Raw genomic sequence first — 24,137 nt, 5'->3', positions numbered from 1 at the left:
GAAATGCTGTCAGAGAAGCTTTGGCGAGTTGCTGCAGTGCTCCTGTAGATGGTATACACTGTAGCTACGATCTGCCAGTGGTGGAGGGAGTGAATGTTATTGGTGGTAAATGAAGTGCCAATCAAGAGGCCTGCTTTGACCCAGATGGTTCGAGCTTCTTGAGTGTTGTTGGAGCTGCATTCATCCAGGCAAGTGGAGAGTATTCCATCAAACTCCTGACTAGTGCCTTATAGATGGTGGAAAGAAGTTGGGGAGTCGGGAGGTGATTTCCTTGCCGCAGAATACCCAGCCTCTAATCTGAACTTGTACCCTCTATGTTTATGTTGCTGGTCCAGTTAAGTTTCTAGTCAATGGTGACCCCCAGGATGTTGATGATGGAGGATTCAGTGATGGTAATGCCATTGAATGTCAAGGGGAGGTGGTTAGACTGTGTGTTGCTGGAGATGGTCATTGCCATTTATCAGCCCAAGCCTGAAAGTCTTGCTGCCTGTGGGCACAGACTGCTTTATTATCTGAGAAGTTGCAAATGGAACTAACCGTTCTGCAAACATAAGTGAACCCCTATTTCTGACCTTATGTTGGAGGGAAGGTCATTGATGAAGCAGATGAAGATGGTTAGGTGTAGGATACTGCTCTGAGGAATTCCTGTAGTAATGTCCTAGAGCTGAGATGATTGGCCTCCAACAACCACAACCATCTTTCTTTGTACTAGCTATGGCTCTAACTAATGGAAAGTTTTCCCCGACTCCCATTGCATTCAATTTTACAAGGGCTCCTCAATGACACCTTCAGTCAAATGTTGCCATGACATCAAGGTGAAGAAGGGGTCTCATTCCTCTGTCGCCCCTTCTCTGGTTTGACCGCAACAGGGTTTATCTTTTTAACACAGTGATTTAACTTACCACCTCAGTGAGCACTTGCTCCCGTTCCTCTAATATAATTGCAAATGAACCAATCAGACAGGTTTTCTTGAGTTTGAACAAGATAGATGTAAGTTTATTAACCTTATCACTCTAAACCGGTTAAGATTATTAAAATATTCGATGCATCCACACTCACATTCATACGAGAGGCACACACACACAAATAGATTACAGAGGGGAAAAAACAGAGGTGGGAGGTTGGAGTAGAGTCCTTAATAAAAATGGAATTTAAACACAGGAGTTTAGTCCCAGCGTCCTTAGTTGAAGTTGTAGTCCTGAAGTCCTCGCTGGGCCCCGCACACAATTCGGGCTTACTTCTCTGATTCCGAAAGGCAGAAGAGGGGCTTTATCCATGTCCCCTAATTGCTGGCTGTGCTGGGCTGTAGGCTTGTAGCTGACGCCTCCCTGGGTCTTTGCTGGAGAGAGGGAGAGAGGAAATGTTCCTTCCCTGGATTTCAGTTACTGTCTGAGCCACAATGCACAAACTCTCAGAGTTACACAGGCAGTCACATCATGTGACCACCTCTTTGTTTGAAACAGCACCTTTACAAATGATCTTTGAAGTTTAAGACTGTTCAGACATACTTGGTGGGGGGTTTGGCCCTTTCAAAGTCAATGAGTGTCGATGGCTTTTGACGAGCAACATTGACAAAACCAATCTAGGTAACCTCTCCATCCCTATGGACCCACTGGCCTAGACTTTGTTCTTGTTTCTTTACTGCTGTGCAGCCTAGCGAGGGTGCCACCATGTTGAGGTGCCCTCGCAGTCCTTGACCTGCCTCAGCAGTGCCCACCTCGCTCAGTGAGGCTGCCAAGGCTCCAGAGCTGCTGGCCCTCTGATTGGGCCTGCAGCATCAAGAGCCCTCCTGCTTTTTGTAACAGGATGACAAACACGGAGGCAACCAATCAGGAGACCGCCTTGCTGAAGATTGCTGAGGCAGTCTCGATGCTGACAAGTGCGGGCTCAGTACCCCCATTTGGTCCCAACGTCAGGAACGTGAAGCCTGTGGCAAAATTCAGCCCTTCAGTTCAGGTCATCGATATTAGGGAGTGAGGCTGTGTGAAGATGCTTCAAATGCCAGAGCACCAGCACTTTGGAATCGTGAGGAAATGCTGTACTGCCAGAGGTACTGGTAGGCAACATTAAGACACTAAACCAAGGCTGTATATTCTTGTTCAAGGTGAATATAAAAGCTCCAAAGGCTTTGTTTCAAGAGGAGCATGAAAGGTCATCCAACCTAGCAAACTTTTATGCCTTAGCCAACAGTATGCAAATTAGCTGGACATTTATTTCATTGCTGTTTGTCAGACTTTGTTGTGTGCAAGTTGGTTACTGTGGGCTGGATTTTGTGGAACCTCCCCCCCCCAAGACAGGGTCGGAGGCTGGGGAGGGGTCCATAGAATCATGAGGGGGCAGAGGGCCCATCGCCGCCATGTCGCCAAACGATTTTGCCAGGAATGGAATAGGCCGATGATGGCCTTCCTGCCCACAGGTCAATTGAGGCCCTTAAGTGGCCTATTAATGGTCACTTAAGGGCCTTATCCCCCCACTGCTAGAATCTAACCAGCGGCGAGGTGTGCCTCACCACGTGGGGGGAGGGCGCTTTGTAATATGAAGAGCCTTCCCTGTGGGCTTGTGAAAGGGGGGGGGGGGCAGCAGTCCCCCCTTTGTGGGAAATCTATGGCTCACAGAGGATCCTGCCAGCAAAACCTCCACTTCCATGGACCCTCCCTTCCCCTTGACCTCACGGCCACCCCCATTCCCCCCCCCACCATCCCTTACTCGGGTCTTCCAGACTGGCCCTTGCGACCCCACCTCACTACCCTGAGGTCCGGGGTTCCAGTGCTGGGCCTGGGTCCAAGGCCTCTGCAGTCCTGGCAGTGGCCACCACTCCCAGTGGCGCTGCCGATACTGCTAAGCTGCCAGCCCTGTGATTGGTCAGCTGCTCTTGGAGGCAGGATCCCTGTCTTTAAAGGGATGGAGTTACCGGCGCCGGAATCTTCACTTCCAGAACAATGGAGGAACGCACCAGGGGTCTCGAAAAGGCCAGGCCGGGGTTCCCCCGACCTTTTTGGCCTGGCGCCAGAAACCCTGCCAGCTCCACAAAATCGAGGCCTGTGTCTGTCTACACTGCAACAGTGACCACAGTTCACATGCATTCATAGACTGTGAAGCATTTTAGAATCTCCTGAGGATGTGAAACGTGCAATATAAATGCAAGTTCTTCTTTTAAATATAAGAAATTACTTATTGTAAAAAGACCATTCAGCGCATTAGGAAAGCAATGAAAAATGGTTTGGATCTGTCTTAATTTGAATTTGAACTACAGATGAGATGGATAAGATGAACAGTCATTTCTTATTTCTGGTTCCTTCTGTTATTAGATTGTCAGTGATATTATTGTTCCTCAGGGAGTTTTTAGGCTGGCTCAATTCCTGGAACAGGCTGGGTGGCAAACTTTACTCCCACACTGCCATGCTGACAGCTGTGACAAGTTTACTGTGCGGCTGATGGTATATTAGTTGAAGCACAAACTGTTTTGAACTTTTTAATCATAATTTTGGACTTCAGTTTTTTTTAACATGCATATGTGTTAAGAAATGCAGTAAATACATTGTGTCACCAATCTCATGGTCATGTCAGCGTCAGTGTCAAATAATGCCTACACAATCCACCACAATTCCAATGTTCTTCCTCCGTAATTTCAGCTGGCATTCACTAGAATAGTCAGTAACTAGGTTGGGATCTGGTTATGCTGGGCCCCTACCTCGTGCCAAAGTTTCCAGGATAGCCCTGTGGAGGCAGAATCTCTGCCAACCCCTTACAAGGTCATGAATGTAAGGGAGCAGGCTGAACACAGGAACTCCAAAAATCAGAAGACTCACATTCTGAACTTTCATTGGGATCCAACATGTGGTCAGCTCAGGTAATGCTGGTGAGACCACACTGACTGAGGGCCCACTGCTGGGTCCAGGTTGGAATTCTGACCATAACCCTGAAGATTTGAGCAGGCAAAAAGTTTGAAAGGTTTCTTCAGGGCCATAGGAATATTACCTGTTTTTTCCAGGGTTGGTGCTGATCTCCACGACCCAACACTCTATGGCCAAACTTTCTGACCTCTTTGGCGAGGCTTAGCAGGAGGTGGGAGTGTGTGGGTGTTGATGTGGGGCAAGAAGCAACTTAGATGTGCCTCTATCCTGCATAAGGCATGCAAATCATGGGTCCTCCTCCAATGCCAGAAATCTTGGCGAGGTCAGTGGCAGAGATCTGGGCAGATGCACAGATGCATCTTGCCAGTTACATTGCCATCCCATAGATTTACAGTATCTTGTCCTACAATACTAAGCCAAATAATTGGAACAGTACTTCAAGCAGTGAACAAGTGCTTCTGCTTTATTTACATGCATTACAAATGCTCTATAGGGCAGAAATTGTAAGGCCCTAGTACTCAGCATAGAACCTTGCTGGAGGTGAGCAGGGTCACAGTTAGGACTACAGTATTGTTGCTCTAATTCTGTACTTCATGCTTGCGTCTGCTGAGGCTCCATGTCAGGAGCACAGCTTCACAATTTATGCCGTCGTATGCTTTACTCCACATCAGCTAGATACAGTAAACCATTGTAAAAGACCTGAGCATTTTATATATCATGAGGACCCATGAACAGGATTAAAGTTTTAATATAAACTTTTATATTATGCTTTTGTTTGCTAATCTTATTACAATGAAGGTTTGCAATTGCACTGGAGTTAACATCAGTAGATTTGATGTACAGAACAATGTGCAGGTCTGAGCACCTGGCACAGGTAAGGCACTGAGAAGTATCTTTTCTAAAACATGTAAGTGTTATTGCAGCCAGAAAAATTGTCAAATATAGATGATTTAGCAGCTTATTCCCTTAATTAAATTGAATCAATTGTTGCCAAACTAATACAACTCTCACAATTTTTGAAATAATGGTGCTTCTGAAGAAATACAGAGATATAGGGCTGGATTTTACTTGCCCCCCAACGTCGGGGGTTGTGGCAGGGGGCCTGGAAAATACCTCTGGGAGAGGCCCGCTACGGGCCTGGAAGCTGGGAAGGCCCCGCCGCCATATTACCGACGGCAGCGAGGCTGCTTGGTGGATCCCCACCACTCAGCGATGGGGACCTAATTAAAATATGTTAATCAATTTAAATTAGATGAATAATTACTTACCTTGTCGCAACGGCTGTCCCACGCCAATATTCCGGCTGGTTGCCAGAGCTCCCGCATCTTGGGATCTCCATTCGGAGATCCGAGGCAACACACCGGTGGGGACGGGGGAGGAGTGAAGTTTTCAGGGCGGAGGGCGGGTGCGGGAAAAGCTCTTCCTGTTGGTTGAGGGGATGGTGGGAAGGGGTTGAGGATCAAAGTTAATAAAGTGCGGGGGGAAAAATTCGGGATCGCAATAAATATTTTTTGGGAGGAGAGGGCAATTTATATATTGCTTACTCATTGGGGGCATGGGAGAGGGGATTCAAAGTGCTATTAAAATTGTAACTTTATTTCTTGGAGACTGGGACCTTTAAAAATTGAAATCTAACTGAAGAGTTTGAAGCCCTTTAAAAATGGCACCTGTGCGGTGGCGCCCGACGCCGTTGCTGGGGATGGATTGCCCGCCCCCTCTACGTCAATGGGGGCGGGTGTTCTGCCCCCTCCATGTAAATGAGCCGCCATGCTAAATATCGCGGCGGCTCAGCAGCAAGTGTGCCGTGCCGTTTTTAAGAGATCGACGGCAAGCTTTAAAAATTCAGCCCATAGTCTTCAGCTGGGAACCCTGGAGGTGAGAGTACATCTTAGAAACTGTTCAAAAACAATTGGATTGCACAGAAGACAGTGGACTGACATTCCATCAGCCATAAATACGGGGCTAAAGTGTGGCGAGTCGAAGAGACCTAGTAGTTGGCAGGAAAAAAGACAGAGGCGCAAGGGGAGAGCCAACTGTGTAACAGCCCCGACAAACAAATTTCTCTGCAGCACCTGTGGAAGAGCCTGTCACTCTAGAATTGGCCTTTTTAGCCACTCCAGGCGCTGCTTCACAAACCACTGACCACCTCCAGGTGCTTATCCATTGTCTCTCGAGATAAGGAGGCCAAAGAAAAAAAGATGGATAATATCAATGTCATCAGTGTGTTATCATGAAATCTCTGGATCAAATGAAAAAGTTCACATTTTATGCTACAGATTCTTCAGCAAAACTGTTTTTAACCTAAAATGTTTCTTAAAAAAACATTAAAATATTGAGGTGTAAAAATTGGTTCAAGCATGATAAGCAACCAATCAAACATGACTGTGAATATTAACCTGAAGTGACACTTCTTCCTCCTCCTCCTCCACCACCTCCTCTCTATCTCCTCTCCCTCCAACCTTTCCACCCCACTTGCACTTCCTCCACCACCCCATCTCCACTGCCATCTCCTCCTCACCACTCCCTCTTTACCTCCTCTACTTCTTCCACCATCACCTCCTCCTCCTCTCCACCTCCTCTATTTCCTCCTTCACCACCTCCACCACTGTCTTCTCCTCCAAAGCGTCTTTTTCACCACCTCCTCCCTTCTGCCTCCTCCTCCCCTCCACCTCCTGCTCCACCACCACCTCCTCCTTCACCTCCTCCATCATCTCCTCCTGCACCTTCTCTTTCACCACCTCCACCACATCGAGTTCTTCACCTTCATGTTCTCCTCTCCACCACCACTACCTCCTCCACCACCTCCTATTTCTCCTCCACCTCTTTCTTGTCCATCTCCACCCCTCCTCCTCCTCTTCTCCATCTTCTATCATATACACACAATACACAAGTTATTTTAGCTGCTTCTCACCTTCCTCTTTTGCGAAGCCCACATCATATCAACACTACTGGTATTTTTCTGAAAATTCCTGCTACAATTAATTTCTTTAACCATTCTTTAAGACATTGTTGATGTGAAGTCTTTGTTGCCAAATGGAAGTAATAGTAGGAGGATTTCCAGTTATTTGTGTTTTGTTTGTTTTGTAAAACACAAAGCCAGCTGCAGAAGTTATGGATTAATTTACTGATACACAAATTAACACTCAGGTAACATTAGCAACTGTTGAACACCACAACATATGCTTGCTTTCAGCTGCATAATTTATATTCAGTAACCTTAACTCAAGCAGTTTAACTCAAAAGCAACACCTAATTACTTCACCCACAGTATTTTTTCTGTGTCTGACACTTCATAAAATCACTAATATATTATATGAGGGCAAAGCTGATAGAAGTGAGAAGAATTTAATTTCCCACTCAGTCCTTCCTGCTGATGTCGTCCCTCCCCTGGTAGTAGTGGCAAGTGTAAATAGTTAATTTGCTTTAATTATGAGCCTGTCCTGCTGAATTAGGAGCAGCAAGAATGTGAGGAGCTGGAATCGTACTTCTGAGGCAGCTGACAAATCCTTTGAGCCCAGAAACCAATGTCTTCTTCACTGAGCTGTCAGTAATTCCATTAATATTATGTCCAGTCAAGTCAATCAAATCATTTACTCCTCATTGGTGCTCAGACAGCAGATAGATAAGGGATCATAGCTTTCTTCTTTTATTTCTCCTGACTCGTTTTACTTGTGATTGGATGCCTGATTACAGCAATATATTTCAAAAGCCTTACATTGTATGTTGTATAAAATTACCAATTTCTGTGATTCAGCTGTAAATATGAGCAATATTGTAAACATATAGACATTGTAGATTGAGCTTGTGCATCTGAATGGGGTAAATGGACAAAATACAAGCTCATCCACAATAAACAAGATATTGTGGCAACGATGAACCATTTTGTTTCACAAACATTTCACATTCATTGCCAGCAATGAACTCCAAACAATCAGTAATATACTTTATTTTATTGCACTTTTAAGTAGGGAAAGTGATGTTGTTTGTAACCATTTGGAAATCACACTAATGGGCTGAATTTTCCCAGCTCAGTGGTGCCAGGCTTAGAGGCAAGAGAGCCGGGAAAATAGGAGTGAGCCATGTTGGGGTAGCTCCATACGCATTCCCGCTGCCGGGGAGATTTCCCAGGGGCAGGCAACCAATTACACTTGTTAAGGCCACAATTAGAGGTGATTTTTCAGCGACATTTTGTAGCCAGCGGAGCAGCCCCCTGGTGTGTATGGAGGCCGCCAGCTCAATGGAGGCGACCTCCCTGCAGCAGGCTGGAGCGAGGGCTGGGAGGGGTCATTGAAGCCAGAGGATACATGCCTCATTGATGCTGCTGCAGTTATGAAAGGTCGCAATTGTGGCTGAAGCCAATCCAGTGGAGGGGTTTCACCTCCATCCCTATGGACCTGACAGCCTAGATTTTGCTTATTTCTGCACTGCTGTGTAGCCCAGCGAGGGCGTCGCCATGTTAAGAAGTCCCCTACCTTTATCAGCAGTGCCCACCTCTCCCAGTGGAGCTGCCAAGGCTCCAGAGCTACTGGCCCTCTGATTGGGCCTGCAGCATTGAGAGCCCGTCTGCCATCCTTATTAAGACAGCGAACGCGAAGGCAGCCAATTAGGAATCTGCCTCCCAGAAGATTGCTGAGCTGTTCTCACTGTCGGCAAGTGCAGGCTCGGGACCCCTATTTGGTCCCAACATTGGAATCCCGAAGCCCATGGGAAAATTCAGCCCAAAGTTTCAGCAATACGTAAAAATGATTTGAATTTTTAAATCTCTGGCATCATATATAAAAGGCTGTTTCTTCTGCTTTAATGAATTCTTAATGCAGTCTCAGGCAAAGCAGTGGATTGGATGTCCGATATACACCCGCCTGATTTTCCATTCGGGTGGTGTATATAATGGGCAGCTAATCCATTTCTGCTGCTTTTGCACCCCTGCTGAAGGTGGATCTTTACCCTTATTATTACCAGAAATATCTACAGGGGAATTTGAGCATCAAGCGATTGGCTGGTAGAATGGATTTACTGGCAGCCCAATCCCTCTGGTGGGAGGCCCATTCCATTCTGAGTGCCAAGCCTCATTAATACATATCCAGCAAATGCCACAGTTTCTGTGGGTGTCCTGCTGCAGCTCCCTGACTTCAGGTTGGTGCGATTGCAGGTTGGACACTAGGAAGCCAGCAGCACACGTTGTTCCTATGGAGACCAAGGAGCACCATTGCTCCTCCTGACTCCATAAAAGTAATTTCAACAATTATCTTTTCAGGTCTCTTCCTCTCATCACCCAGGATTTACTTAGCAGAGCATCCATGGCACACGCTCTGTCCGATAAGCCATTACAGTTACAACAGGGTCCAGAATCAGGCAGGAGCCTGGGCAGCCCAGTGGAAAGCCTTGGGAATAACGGCAATGGGGCAGTAAATTAACCACTTAAATTTTAGCTTTGCTACTGCTCCATTTCTGCCAGACAGAGGGAGTTAAAATCTCCTCTCAAATGTTTCAGTACTGTTTCTTCTCAAAACAATTACCCCAGGTGATGTTGTTATTGGAGGTAATTTTTCTGATTACACAGTTGTTTGGGGATCAGATGCCTGTAATACAGCCACCCCGTTTTTCCTTTGAGGGCAGCTGACGTGTCTCTGCCAGTTTTCCACCTGCACCCAAACAGGAAATTATTCCCCATGATGTTTTTAGCTGGAACATTGCTGTGCTGTACTTCTCAATTAGAGCAATGGTTCCTGAATGATGTTGTTATGGCATCTTGCACATTTAAAACAATGGCCCCAAGCAACATTGCAATGATGTTGTGTTTTTCTGAGCAAGAACAGCACTTTCACGTGATGCTATTATGCACAGTCTGTCCAGTTACAGCAATCATCCCACCTAACATTGAAAGAATGGAAGATAAAATACTGTGATCACTCCTTGTGCAGATCCAACCTGGGTAGTGTTAAGAGATTAATTATAAACTTAACTTTCACGCTGCAAGTCATTTGTTACGAACAACCCATTTCTGCACAGGAAATGATCACACACTGTGATTGTTCAGCACTTAGAATTTTTAGAATTCCGCATTCTGTTTTTTGACATTTGTTTTAAAAAGAGAAGTAACAGGAAGTACGTCCACAAAAACCAAAGAAAAATTCAAAAGGTTAAATGTTTTCTAATTTGGAACACGATAGCAGAACGGAGTGAAAACCTTCCCTTCAGTACATGAACGTATATTTTTTGCACTTTAATCCAAAGTTACGATTTTTAAGAAATTGAATTTCTACAGGACACCTTCAGGTGGATGTTCTTAACCCAACTATCCAGCTGCTTCATCAAGGCAGGCAGTCCAAATTGGAGCCCTTGACATAGTTAGATTGCCTATGGAAGCACAGTAAGGTTTGAGGACCAATTTTGATCAGGCCTCAGGCCTTCCTGTTCAGATATTTTGCTGTACTCAGTTTGCACTGGCCGAACACAGCAAACAAATTTCTACCCTGATCCTTTTAATATTCTACTTGCTAACAATACGCCATAAAAATTCTGCACCTTGTTTTCAAATTGTTCGATGGCCTGGCCCCTCCCAATCTCTGTAACTTCTTCAGCCCTACAATTGTCCAAGATCTCTGCGCTCCATCAATTCTGGTCTCTTGCACATTCCCTATTTTAATGGCTCCACCATTAACAGGTATGCTTTCAGCTGCCTAGGTCCTGTTTTATATTGTTATACCATCTGTAAAGTTCTAGGAACTAATTGTTATGTGTAAGTGTTCCGGGGGGAGGGGGGTCACAATCACAGCTGCACTGGTGAGTCATGTGATGTGTAACAAGACACCAGCCTGGGGCAGTGCTATACCAATGAACTGGAAGCTGAGTGATTAAAACAAAGATAGCAGCATTTCCAAGTCTAAAGTATGATTATTTCTAACATATGGAAACCAGAAAACAACCAGGTCCGAAGCTCTGAAATTCCCTCCTTAAACTACGCTGCCTCTCTACCTCTCCTCTTTTCAGGCACTCCTTAAAATCTACCACTTTGACCAAACTTTTGGCCACCTGCCCTTCTTTGGCCTCCATGTCTCGAGAGACAATGGGTAAGCGCCTAGAGATGGTCAGTGGCTTGTGAAGCAGCACCTAGAGTGGCTATGAAGGCCAATTCTAGAGTGACAGACTCTTCCACAGGCGCTGCAGATAAAATTGGTTGTCGGGTCTGTTACACAATTGGCTCTCTCCATGCGCTTCTGTCTTTTTTCCTGCCAACTGCTAAGTCTCTTCGACTGTCCACTCTTTAGCCCTGCCTTTATGGCTATCCGCCAGCTCTGGCGATCACTGGCAACTGACTCCCACGACTTGTGGTCAATGTCACAGAATTTCATGTCGCGTTTGTAGATGTCTTTAAAGCGGAGACATGGATGGCCAGTGGGTCTGATACCAATGACGAGCTCGCTGTACAATGCACCCTTGGGGATCCTGCCATCTTCCATGTGGCTCACATGGACAAGCCATCACAAGCGCCACTGGCTCAGTAGGGTGTACATGCTGGGGATGTTGGCCGCCTCGAGGACTTCTGCATTGGAGATAGGGTCCTGCCACCTGATGCCAAGGATTCTCTGGAGGCAGCGAAGATGGAATGAGTTGAGACGCCGCTCTTGGCTGACGTACGTTGTCCAGGCCTCGCTGCCATAGAGCAAGGTACTGAGGACAGAGTGTTGAAACATTCGGACTTTTGTGTTCCGTGTCAGTGGCCACACTCTCTTGGCCAGTCTGGACATAACAGCGGACGCCTTTCCCATGCGCTTGTTGATTTCTGCATTGAGAGACAGATTACTGGTGATAGTTGAGCCTAGGTAGGTGAACTCTTGAACCACTTCCAGAGCATGGTCGCCGATATTGATGGATGGAGCATTTCTGACGTCCTGTCCCATGATGTTCATTTTTTTGAGGCTGATGGTTAGGCCAAATTCATTGCAGGCAGCCACAAACCTGTCGATGAGTCTCTGCAGAGACTCTTCTGTGTGGGATATTAATGCAGCATCGTCAGCAAAATTGAGTTCCCTGATGAGGACCTTCCATACTTTGGTCTTAGCTCTTAGACGGGCAAGGTTGAACAACCTGCCACCTGATCTTGTGTGGAGGAAAATTCCTTCTTCTGAAGACTTGAACGCATGTAAGAGCAGCAGTGAGCAAAAGATCCCAAACAGTGTAGGTGCGAGAACACAGCCCTGTTTCACGCCACTCAGGATAGGAAAGGGGTCTGATGAGGTACCGCTATGCTGAATTGTGCCTTTCATATTGTCATGGAATGAGGTGATGATAATTAGTAGTTTTGGTGGACATCCGATCTTTGCTAGTAGTCTGAAGAGACCTTGTCTGCTGACAAGGTCAAAGGCTTTGGTGAGATCTATGAAAGCAACGTAGAGGGGCATCTGTTGTTCGCGGCCTTTCTCCTGTAGCTGACGAAGGGAGAACAGCATGTCAATGGTGGATCTCTCTGCTCGAAAGCCGCACTGTGCCTCAGGGTAGACACGCTCAGCCAGCTTCTGGAGTCTGTTTAAAACGACTTGAGCAAAGACTTTCCCCACTATGCTGAGCAGGGAGATTCCACGGTAGTTGTTGCAGTTGTTCTTATAGAGGGTGATGATATTGGCATCGCGCATGTCATGTGGTACTGATCCCTCATCCCAGCACAGGCAAAACAGTTCATGGAGTGCTGAGAGTATAGCAGGCTTGGCACTCTTGATGATTTCAGGGATAATGCCGCCCTTTCCAGGAGCTTTTCCACTGGTTAGAGAATCAGTGGCATCCCTGAGTTCCGATTTTGTTGGCTGTTCGTCCAGCTCATCCATGACTGGCAGAGACTGGACTGCATTGAAGGCGGTCTCAGTGACAACATTTTCCCTGGAGTACAGTTCTAGGTAGTGCTGCACCCAGCAGTCCATTTGCTTGCGTTGGTCAGTGATTGTTTCCCCTGATTTTGACTTGAGGGGGGCGATCTTCTTGATGGTTGGCCCAAAAGCTCTCTTAATGCCATCATACATTCCTCTGATGTTTCCGGTGTCGGAGGCCAGCTGAATATGACTGCATAGGTGTTGCCAGTAGTCATTTGCACAGCGCCTGGCCGTTCTTTGTGCAGCGCTTTTGGCTACTTTAAGTGCTACGGATGTTAACTCGCTGGGGGCTTTCTTGTAGTTCAACAATGCAGTGGTGCTTAGTGGCTATGACAGGTTCCAGCTCTTCAAAGTGAAGGGCCACATGCCCTAATATCTCCTTATGTCCCTTTTCTATCACTGCCACCAGCACCCCACCTCTTAAAAAAAAAACTCTTCACCTTTGAACTACCAACTCAACCCCTTAATCTTACCCTATCCCTTACTTCAGTGTCACTCATCTTACCCTTAACCTTTCATCCACTTTCTCCATTCCCAACCCAAGGGCAGATTTTGTTTGCTCTCAGAGTTCAATTTGTTTTTTGAAAAAGAAGAAATGAAATTAGAATGAGTAAGGAAATTAGCTGTCTTTCTCCCTGTTTATATCTTTCTCTATTGCGTAGGTGTTAGAAATTAGAACCTCTGGCTTGTTATGTCGTATAGCCATTCATATTGGTGGGATATTAACCGAGTGCTTTTATTTCCCACACCCTTTAGAACATTCTGGTCAAAGAATAACAAAAGCAGGGAAGGTGCACGGAGGCTGGAAACAGCCAAAGAACCCAGCAAGGCTGGGGACATGGAGTTCCTGCTGAACGTAACAGTAGGACCTCGTTAAAACTTCCTAGCTCCGTTTCCTGCATGGCAGCCATACAAATGGACAGCCTGTGACAAGAGGTCACAGCCAGGGTTCTTGGGGACGGTCCCCAGCAACCAGGAGGAGGGAAGAGAGGCTGCCATCGGGAATGTGAAGAGAGACCACGATTGGGGGGGAGGAGTGCAGGTGAAGAGAGGGCTTGTTTATTGGGGGGATGGAAGAGAGGCAGGGATCAGGCAGGGTGGGGGGGGGGGGAAGAGAGGGCTCGTTTGGGGGGATGGGAGTGGAAGAGAGGCCATGATCGGAATGGGGGGAGAGAGAGGCCCCAATCAGTAGGAGGAGTGAGAGTTTGTGATCAGTAGGGGGAGCGAGAGGGGAGAAATAGGAGGTGGGGGGAAAGAGAGGCCCTAATTGGAGGGGAGAGAGGCCAAAATTGGGAGGGGGAGAGATGCTGCAATTAGTAGGGGGAAAGAGAGGCCAGGACCAGTGGGGAGAGAGGTTGTGATCAAGAAGCGGGAGAGAAGTTGAGATCGGGAGAGGACAGAGAGGTCCACAGGAAGGCTGTGAAGAAAGGTAGCTGCCCATCAGGTCTTAGGAACTCCTGCTCCTCCTGTGGAGTTGGCAGCTCACACCTCTCTTTCATTGCTAGGTTTCCTGACTCCTGGTGGGAGTGGCGTGGGTTTTGGTTTGAGTTCAGGAAGTCCAGAAGTGTAAGTTTCTGAAAGGTCTTGCCAGATTAAGGTAGGACCAGATTAGTACTTTTTGTCTCCATTTCCCAGCCACAGCCAGCCAAACTAAGAGGAGCAGAGAGGAACCGGGAAAGATCAGAGAGTGTGAGGAAGCCGAGGAAGATTGGAGTCCAGAGCCAGGGAAGATCAGGGAGCCCAGAGCGAGCAGAGCAAGATTGGAGTCCAGAGCAAGGGAAAATCAGGGATGTCGGAGCTATGGGTGATTGGGAGACAAAGACAGTCAACATCGGGGAGGCCAGAGTCAGTGGATATTGGACACCAGAGGTAGATCAGAGGTACCCGTCAGGGGAAATCCGAGGCCAGTGGCTGGGGTCTGGCTGGGGACTGGCTGGGTGTGGGGAGGGGGCTGGAACCGGAGGCCAGAGACAGATCAGAGTGCTCGGAGTGATAGGAAGGGTCAGAGGGTAAATTGGAGGCCTCGTGGAGGAGATCAAGCAGGGAGATTGGAAGAATCAAAGGTGGTTTGGAGACCTCGCAGAGGAGATTGGAAGGGTCAGTGGGTTGTCTGATCATGAGGTTGGGAGAAGCAGATATACTGGATCCATGAGGTAAATGGAAAGGCAGTCTTCATCTCCCTTTAGCCGGCCGGTTTCCCAAGGCCCGGAAAACTTGACCAGCCAGAGTTAAAGTTAAAACAATGGTTAAATATGAGTGAAGCAGCATCATTATAAATTTGAATTGTTCGCCTGCTTTCTGTGAGTGAGTTGCTCGCCTGTCCCCTGTCCCACAGATTGGAGATGGGTTGAGGTCGAGATTTATATTTTTAATATTTTAACATCCCACCCAACACAAACCTGCCCATTTTGGGGGGTTAAAATTCCCCCCATTATGTTGAGATGATCCAAGTCATTTTGAGCACAGCGGGAAATAGTTTCTAATGAGCTCACACCCCGGGAATTGCAGCTCGTTTAATTAGCAGCCGAAATGTTTAACTGCTGGGCAGGGAAAGGGTCAAAGGTCCAGCTTCTGGCTACTGTCCTGCTAGAGAATGAAAAACAGAGAAATATATGTCCAAGAAGTCAGTTAAAGTCACTGAGAAAGACAGACAGAGGTCTAGGCCTTCTTTTATAAGATGAGAACAGACCAGATACAGGGGAAACTGTAATTTAAAAAACTGACTTAACCTGCTAACAAGAACAGAATAACGCATTTTGTTACTTTCTACACTTCATGGAGGTTTAATGAATTATGTTGAAATGAAGTGGGAATTGCTGTAGATGTTGCCCCATTTGTTTATCTAATAATTGTCAAATAAATGTGGAGTTTATTGTATTGAATGGTAGAGCTGACTCAAAGGGCCAAAATAGCCTATTCCTGCTCCTAGTCCTTGCGTTCTTATGCTCTTATTAAATCAGTTTGTTGATTTACATTTGGCCTTGTCTTGTTAAAGTCTTAATTGTCCACTGTTTAGAGAATTGTACATGGAGGCACATGTACAATTAACATATCCAGTTTATATAATAAAGAATTTCCATTGTTACAACGCCCAGGGTAGCACTATCAATTACTAGATATTAGTCAATAAAGGTAAACTCCTGATCATAAGGCAAGTGGGATCTGCTTTTAACTGAATCCAAAACTATATTTGCAATAGACCCAAAATTTGTAGCAGCCTCTTTCAGCTACTGTATGCAAGGATTTGGGCCTCACAGGGTCTGCCTACAAACATGCTTTGAAAGCTCAATGTGAGCATATAAAGTTATCTGATACTGAGCTATGCAGCCTGTGTGTATGGAAGAGTCCTCAATATGATCTGAGAAGTGCTGCATGATGAAACTCAAGACCACTATGACCTCATGTAGCAGACATTCCCTTGGCTGAGGTTACAGTACCCTCAACAGTGGAGTACCCCATTATAAACCTTCAGTCTGCTGTAGATATTATTCTTCCTGATTCTTTAACAACAGTCACTCCTTTAAGCAGAGCCAATGGGTTAGAAATTGTGCCCATGTTCCGCATTTACCCTTTCTTAACAACAGTAAATACACTTCAGCAGCAATTAATTGTTTGTGAAGCACTTTGGAGCGTCACAATAGTGTGAAAAGTGTTCTATAAATGTAGGTTCTTACTGTGTGTTTGCTGAGTTAACAAATGAGGAAAAATGCCCCCTAGTCCTAGACTCTCCAATCAGCGGAGAATCTATCTGCCCTATCTGTTCCCTGTAATACCTTGAAAACTTTGATCAAATCAGCCCTTAGCTTTCTAAATTCCAGGGACTACAGCCCTAATTTGTGTAACTTCTCCTCATAATTTAACTCTTGGAATCTAGGTATCATTCTGGTAAAGCTAGGTTGCACTCCCTCCAAGGCCAGTATATCCTTCCTAAGATGTAATGCCCAGAACTACTCACAGTACTCCAGCTCTGATCTAACCGGGGCTTTTTAATCACTGAAGAATGACTTCTACCCCATTGTATTCTAGGCCTCTAGATATAAAGGCTAGTCTTCCATTTTTATTATTTTCTGTACGCATTCATGACATTCTAATGATCTATGTACCTTGACTCCGAAGTCTCTTTGGACCTCCACTGTTTCTAGCTTTTCACCATTTACAAAGTACCTGGATCTATCCAGTTTAGGTTCAAAATGGATGACCGCATATTTGCCTGCATTGAAATCCATTGCCACAGTTTTGCACTTAATCTATCAATATCTCTTTGTAATTTTATGCTTCCATCTACACTACTTACAATACTGACAGTCTTTGCCTCTTCAGCAAATTTGGATTTGTTGCTTTCTATGCCATCATCTAAGCCATTAATAAATACAGTGAATAGTTGGAACCCCAACACAGGTCCTTGCGGGATACCACTAATCACATTGCACCAATAAGAATACCTACCCATTATCCCTGATCTCTGGCTCCTGCCACTCAGCCACTTTCTTAAGCAGGTCAATAATTTGCCTTCAATTCCATGAACTTCAACTTAAGCTAACAGCCTCATATGGGGGAGTTTATCAAATGTCTTCTCGAAATCCATATAAATAACATCCATAGGCATTCCCCTGCCCACTACTTTTATCACCTCTTCAAAAAATGCAATCAGTTTCATCAGGCATGGCCTACGTTTTACAAGTCCATACTGGCTCTCTCTGATCAGCTGAAAATTTTTGAGGTGTTCAGTCACCCTATCCTTAATTATAGACTCTAGCAATTTACCAACAACAGTTAGGCTAATTGGTCCATAATTCCCTAGTTTCCCTCCTTCCCTCACCTGTCTTAAATAGCAGAATGGCATATGCAGTTTTTTCAATCTAAAGGAATGGTTTCCGAATCAAAAATGCTTCAGAAGATTATAGTTTGGGCATCTGCAATGTTCACACCTACTTCCTTTAAAATCCTGCAATGGAAACCATCTGGCTCTTTAATGCTGTTATTTTCATCATTACTGTAATTTTGCTGACATTAATCTTGGTGAGACCCTGACCCTGAATCAATGTTACTTTTCTTGGGATTTCCAGATGCTGACCTCTTCCCTACTGTAAATACTGATGCAAAGTAATTAATCAGCATGTCCATTGTTTCCTGATTTTTTTCTTCTTTTATTCTTTCATGGATGTGAGCATCACTGGCAATGTCAGCATTTATTGCTAATTCCTAATTGTCTTTGAGAAGGCAGTGGTGAGCCGTCTTCTTGAACTGTTGCAGTCCATCTGGAGTAGGGATGTCCACAGTGCTGCTAGGAAGGGAGTTCCAGGCTTTTGACCCAGTGACGGAGAAGGAATGGCAATATAGTTCCAAGTCAGGATGTGGCTTGGAAAGGAATTTGCAGGTGGTGGTGTTTCCATGCATCTGCTGCCCTTGTCCTTCTAAGTGGTAGAGGTCACTGGTTTGGAAGATACTGTCGAAGGATGCATGGCAAGTTGCTGCAGTGCATTTTGCATATGCTACACACTGCTGCCACTCTGCACCGGTGGTGGAGGGAGTGAATGCTTAAGTTGGTAAATGGGCTGCTGATCAAGCGGGCTGCTTTGTCCTGGATGGTGTCGAGCTTCTTGAGTGTTGTTGGAGCTGCACCCTTCCAGGTAATTGGAGAGTATTCCATCACACTCCTGACTTGTGCCTTGTAGATGGTGGACAGGCTTTGGGGAGTCAGGAGGTGAGTCGCCCACTGCAGAATTCCCAGCCTCTGGCCTGCTCTTGTAGCCACAGTATTTACATGGCTGGTCCAGTTTACTTTCTGGTCAATGGTAACCCACAGGTGTTGATGGTGGGGGATTCAATGATGGTAGAGCCATTGAATGTCAAGGGGAGATGGTTTGATTCTCTCTTGTTGGGGATGGTCATTACCTGGCACTTTCTTGGCATGAATGTTACTTGCCACTTATCAGCCCAAGCCTGAATGTTGTCTAGGTCTTGGTGCACGTGGACACGGGCTGCTTCAGTATCTGATGAATCGCGAATGGTGCTGAACATTGTGCAATCATCAGTGAACATTCACACTTCTGACCTTATGATGGAGGGAAGGTCATTGATGAAGCAGCTGAAGATGGTTGGGCCTAGGACACTACCCTGAGGAACTCCTGCAGTGAGGCCTAGGACTTATAAGTTTGGTCTCCAACAACTACAACTATCTTCCTTTGTGCTAGGTATGACTCCAGCAAGTGGAGACTTTTTCCTTTGATTCCCATTGACTTCAGTTTTTCTAGAGCTCCTTGATACCACTTTCAGTCGAATGCTGCCTTAGTGAAAAAGGGCAGTCACTCTCACCTCATTGCTTCAGTTCGGCTCCTTTGTCCATGTTTGGACCGAGGCTGTAATGAGGTCAGGAGCTTACTGGCCCTGGCGGAATCCAAACTGACCATCGATGAGCAGGTTATTGCTGTGTAAGTGTTGCTTGATAGCACTGTCGATGACACCTTCCATCCGTTTGCCGATGATCGAGAGTAGACTGATGAGGCGGTAATTGACTGGATTAGATTTGTCCTGCTTTTTGTGGACAGGACATACCTGGGTAATTTTTCCCATTGTTGGGTAGATGCCAGTGTTGTAACTGTACTGGAACGGCTTGGCTAGGGAGGTGGCCAGTTCTGCAGCACAAGTCTTTAGTACCACCTCGTCCCCTTCCTATGGCACCTTCCCCTGCAATCGCAGGAGGTGTTATACCTGCCATTTACCTCCTCTCGCCTCACTTTCCCAGGCCCCAAACACTCCTTTCAGGTGAAGCAGCGATTTACTTGTACTTCTTTCAATTTAGTATACTGTATTCGCTGCTCAAAATGTGGTCTCCTCTACATTGAGGAGGTCAAACGCAGACTGGGTGACCGCTTTGTGGAACACCTCCGCTCAGTCCGCAAGCAGGACCCTGAGCTTCCGGTTGCTTGCCATTTCAACACTCCCCCCTGCTCTCATGCTCACATCTCTGTCCTGGGCTTGCTGCAGTGTTCCAGTGAACATCAACGCAAGCTCGAGTAACAGCATCTCATTTACTGATTAGGCACACTACAACCTGCCGGACTAAACATTACTTTTATTTTTAGTTATTTTTTCTTTTTTACATTTTTTTTGTATGTTTATTTTGTTTCATCTTAGTTTGTTCAGTTTGCATTGTTTGTTTTCATGTTTGTACTTGCTGCTGTTCAATCTTCAGTCCGTTAACACCCTATCTGTACTAATGCTTTGTCTTTCAACACACCATTAACATATTGTTTGCCTTTGCTCCACGACCTTCTGGTCAGCTATTCTGTGACCTTGTCCTATTTACACCTTCTCCTTTGTTATCTCTTGCCCCACCCCCGCTTCACTTGCTTATAACTTTTGACATTTCTAATATTTGCCAGTTCCGAAGAATGATCACTGACCCGAAACGTTAACTCTGCTTCTCTCTCCACAGTTGCTGCCAGACCTGCTGAGTATTTCCAGCATTTCTTGTTTTTATTTCAGATTTCCAGCATCCGCAGTATTTTGCTTTTATCTTCAGTACTACTGCTGTACTACTTCCATCACCACCTGCTGCAGACGCAGTCTAGCAGCTATGTCCTTTAGGACTCGGCCAGCTTGGTCAGTAGTGATGTTACCAAGCCACTCTTGGTGATGGACATTGAAATCCCCCACTTAGAGTACATTCTGTGCTCTTGCTACCATTTGTGGTTCTTCCAATTGGAGAATTGAGAAGCACTGATTCATCAGCCGAGGCGGGGGGGGGGGGGGGGAGCGCAATAGGTAGTAATCAGTAGGAGGTTTCCTTGCCCATGTTTGACCTGATGCCATGAGATGTCATGAGGTCCAGCGTCAATGCTGAGGTCTCCCAGGGCAACTCCCTCCCGACTGTATACCACTGTGCCACCACCTCTGCTGGTTCTGTCCTGTCAGTGGGACAAGACATGCCCAGGGATGGTGATGGTAGTATCAGGGACATTATCTTCAGGAGGTGCCATTGCTTTGATCTAGGATGCCTCCATGTAGTTTTGTATATGTCCTTCTGGCAGAAGAGGGTGTTTGTTATAATGAGGCTATGCTGAGTACAGTTTGTCAGCAGGAGGACACCATTTGCATTGGCTTTTCCCACCCCATTTTTCCCAATGGTTCCTCTGCAGACATCGGAGTCACAGCCAACCCTGGCATGAAAGTCCCCCAGAAGGTTGATCTTCTCTTCTTTTGGGATGGCAGTGAGGACTTCATCACGGTTAGATTAGAACTTTTCCTTAACACCTTCATTGGAGTCAAGGGTTGGGGTTTAAGCGCTGATGACAAAGGCGTATTGGTTATGGCTAAGCTGGAAGTGAAGTGCCATGAGTCTTTCATTTCTGCAGTTGGGGAGTTCTGGCAGTGCATCCAAGATCCTACTCTGGATGGCAAAGCCAACTCTGTGGACCCGAGGGTCACTGTCAGCCTTTCCTTTCCAGTAGAAGGTGTGTCCCCTGCTTGTTCCTTCAGTGAGGCCTTCACAGAGGATATGATCGGCCGGTACACCAAATAGGGTTGCAGCTGGCCTGGAAAGGACACTGGGTCCAACCAGGGACAAAGAAGGGCCAGGAGAATCAACCTCAATGTCTCTTCAACCGACATACTAGAGTAGAGACCCCTATATATGTACATATTTAAAAGAATTAAATGCCAAAGGGTCAAAAAATAAGAATGTATACTAAGTGAAAATAATTGTTAAAGCTAATTGTTCTTTAACACAAAAACAAATGAGTGAAAAAATATTATGGCAAGGAGCAAAATTTCCTTGTAGTTATTGTTTTCTTTCAAATGGTGATAATGATATTTACCCATGGAATAGTAGTACTTCAAAGACAAATTCTTTTTTAATATTTTCTGAAAATGGGAAAACTCAAGAGGATAGATTATGATACAAATTGGCTGACTAGAGTTTCAAAGGCTTCAATAAAAATTATGGTTTTGCTGATCAAATTTGTCATTATTAGGATTTACTGGTCGAAGGATAATTTTGTTGAGTTTGTACTGTTTGTACAGCCAACTCATGCTGTTTTTTGCTAATAGTCCTTTCAACTGTCTTAAAGGTGTACAAAAAGAAGACTGAAGCTGCCAAAAAGGAGTATCTGAAGCAGTTAGCAGCTTACAGAGCCAGCCTTGTTTCCAAGGTAATGTCCTGTATCATCAATGTTTTCAACATCAGTCTTTCAAATTTCTTCCTCCCTCCCACTCCACCCTGCACCCAGAAGTCACTTTGTATTCAATGGGGCCAAGAAAACTGTCTTTCAGAGTTCTAAAGACCCATCACAAATTCCCTTACCCTCCTAAATTGCATGAAGTAATCAACTGTCACATCATTCTGGTTGATAAACTGCTGTTTGCTGTACAGTTCCATGAAAGTATCAAGATCGTGTTTTCATTTATGCTCACATTCAGAGTCAAAGAAAACAATGCTTTTTGTGACTTGTGCACTTAATGCAATTTTCAGTTTACAGTGACATTTAAATGCACATGCTGGTATTATCATGTTTGCAGCAATTACTGTATTTAGATTATTTTTTGCATATGTTTGGTGGGTTCATATTTGTGCTTATGTCTTCAATCCTTTGCTAACAATAACTTGTATAACTGGCAGAGCACCCAGATTTTGTATAGTGCTGTTAGTTCATCACATATTCGCAAAGAGAAATAAAAGCTTTCCAAAACAACTCGATTTAACAAATTAATTAAAACTAACAGTCAAAGCTTTTGACAACAGCATTGAGTGCAATTTGATGAATACTGCTTTTTGATGTATTCTGATTATTTTTGGTTCAGTGATATCAGAGAAGAGTAAAGGTACAGCATGACACTAATTCTACAGGACAGTCTCTTGTACCTTTAATGCAATTTCTTTAAACTATCCTATCTCTACTGAGAATTAATATCAGTGAAAGAAAAAAAATCCTATTGTTCACGGCTGTATTTTATTATCGGTAAATCCACTACAAACAGCTAACAGTTAACTCTCATGGTAATCTTCTCTATAGAGCTACAATGATCCTATTGATACAAAGACATCCCAGGCTTCTCAGATGATGAATTCAAAGCAACCAGTGTTTTCAGGTCATTCACAGGCCCCCTCTACAATGTACCTTGGTTCAGGTGCCTATCATCAGCAGTCTGGTATGAATCCTCACTTATCTACCATGCATCCTAATCTCTCTCGGAGTATTGCTCCCAAGCCCAATGGTCAGATGCCAGTGACTGTTTCTATAGCAAATATGACCGTCTCGCCGCCTCCATCTCTTCAGATCAGCCCACCTCTGCACCAGCTATCCATGCAACAGCACCAGCTTCATCAGCAGCAAACTTCTGTTATGTCTCAGCAAATAGGAAATCACCAGCTATCAATGCAGGTTCAACCTCCCCTGCATTCACCAACAATGCAACAGGTCAGTACAAATGAGTAGCTAGCATAAACCAAAGAAAACCTTTGTATTTCTAATGCAAATATGAGGTTATCAATCAAGCTCTTCCATCTTGATAAATTGTAGGTTTTACTTGCTAAGCTGTCTTGACACTTGGTTGGGTGATTTTTCACCAGTTTGAAGACTGTTAGGTTGGTGACCACATTGTGATGGTGCACACCAAAGGCAGAAAGGAGTGGTAAGGGAGAAAAGAGAGTAGTCAACCTGACAACCAGCTTCACGAATACTTCCTTCTGAGCAAGGGTACTCAGCAACATCAGTGGTTTAAATAATGCCATCTTCCCAATTGAAGAAGGTTTCTTAGGAATATGTAATAAACACCAAGAGAAAAGGGAAAACATATTTGTTGCTCATGGTCACTGCCTTTATGTATGATTTTCTTGGTCACTACAAGGCCTACAGAGTGCTGATAGCCTCCTGATACCTCTCCTAAAAGCCATTCTTCATATGTAAGCATAAACATTGAAATGGCTATTTAACTGTGAAGAGCATCACTGTCTTACCTTTGCGCTTCGTTCATATATATGTGTATTCTGGCATCAGTCACTGAATATAAATCATAAGCAGGAACCTGACTAATTTTCTCTCCCTTTCCTAGTCCAGGGGTGATAATGTTGATTATAACTTCCCAAGTCCCAAATCTGGGGCCTTCTGGACTTGTTGGCTTTTTAGTACATTACAAGGTGTGTTTCTTTGTAAAAGAAAAAATCTAGTTTTCTAAATGTTAAACCTCTGTGGAAAATTTGGCTTTCAAAGCTGATGCAGTATTATTCTTGACCACAGTCATTTTCAATCATAATTACAGCTGGACAGAAAGCATGTTTTATAGCATAGTGTTGCTCAATATGCTCAATTTAACATGATGCAAAATATTTAACATGGGGTATGACTTTAGAGATCATATATTACGTCATTACGAAAAAAATACTGTCCAAATTACGAATTTCATATGGAAAATCCTGGAG

General features: G+C 45.0%; 1 protein-coding gene across 7 annotated transcripts in view; it reads left to right on the top strand.

Moving 5' to 3' along the window:
- tox (thymocyte selection-associated high mobility group box) overlaps positions 1-24,137 on the top strand; it is a 323,812-nt gene that overhangs the window by 276,465 nt on the left and 23,210 nt on the right. For 6 of the 7 annotated variants that reach the window (XM_068031890.1, XM_068031889.1, XM_068031888.1 and 3 more), the window contains 2 exons: positions 21,790-21,870; positions 22,732-23,136. In XM_068031890.1, coding sequence (XP_067887991.1) covers positions 21,790-21,870; positions 22,732-23,136 — 486 coding nt within the window. The remainder of the gene's footprint in view (positions 1-21,789; positions 21,871-22,731; positions 23,137-24,137) is intronic. The other variant, XM_068031891.1, reaches the window with a different exon arrangement.

Source organism: Heterodontus francisci, chromosome 5 (assembly GCF_036365525.1).
Source record: "Heterodontus francisci isolate sHetFra1 chromosome 5, sHetFra1.hap1, whole genome shotgun sequence".
Classification (NCBI taxonomy): Eukaryota; Metazoa; Chordata; class Chondrichthyes; order Heterodontiformes; family Heterodontidae; genus Heterodontus; species Heterodontus francisci.
This window is presented reverse-complemented; position numbering and strand designations above follow the sequence as displayed.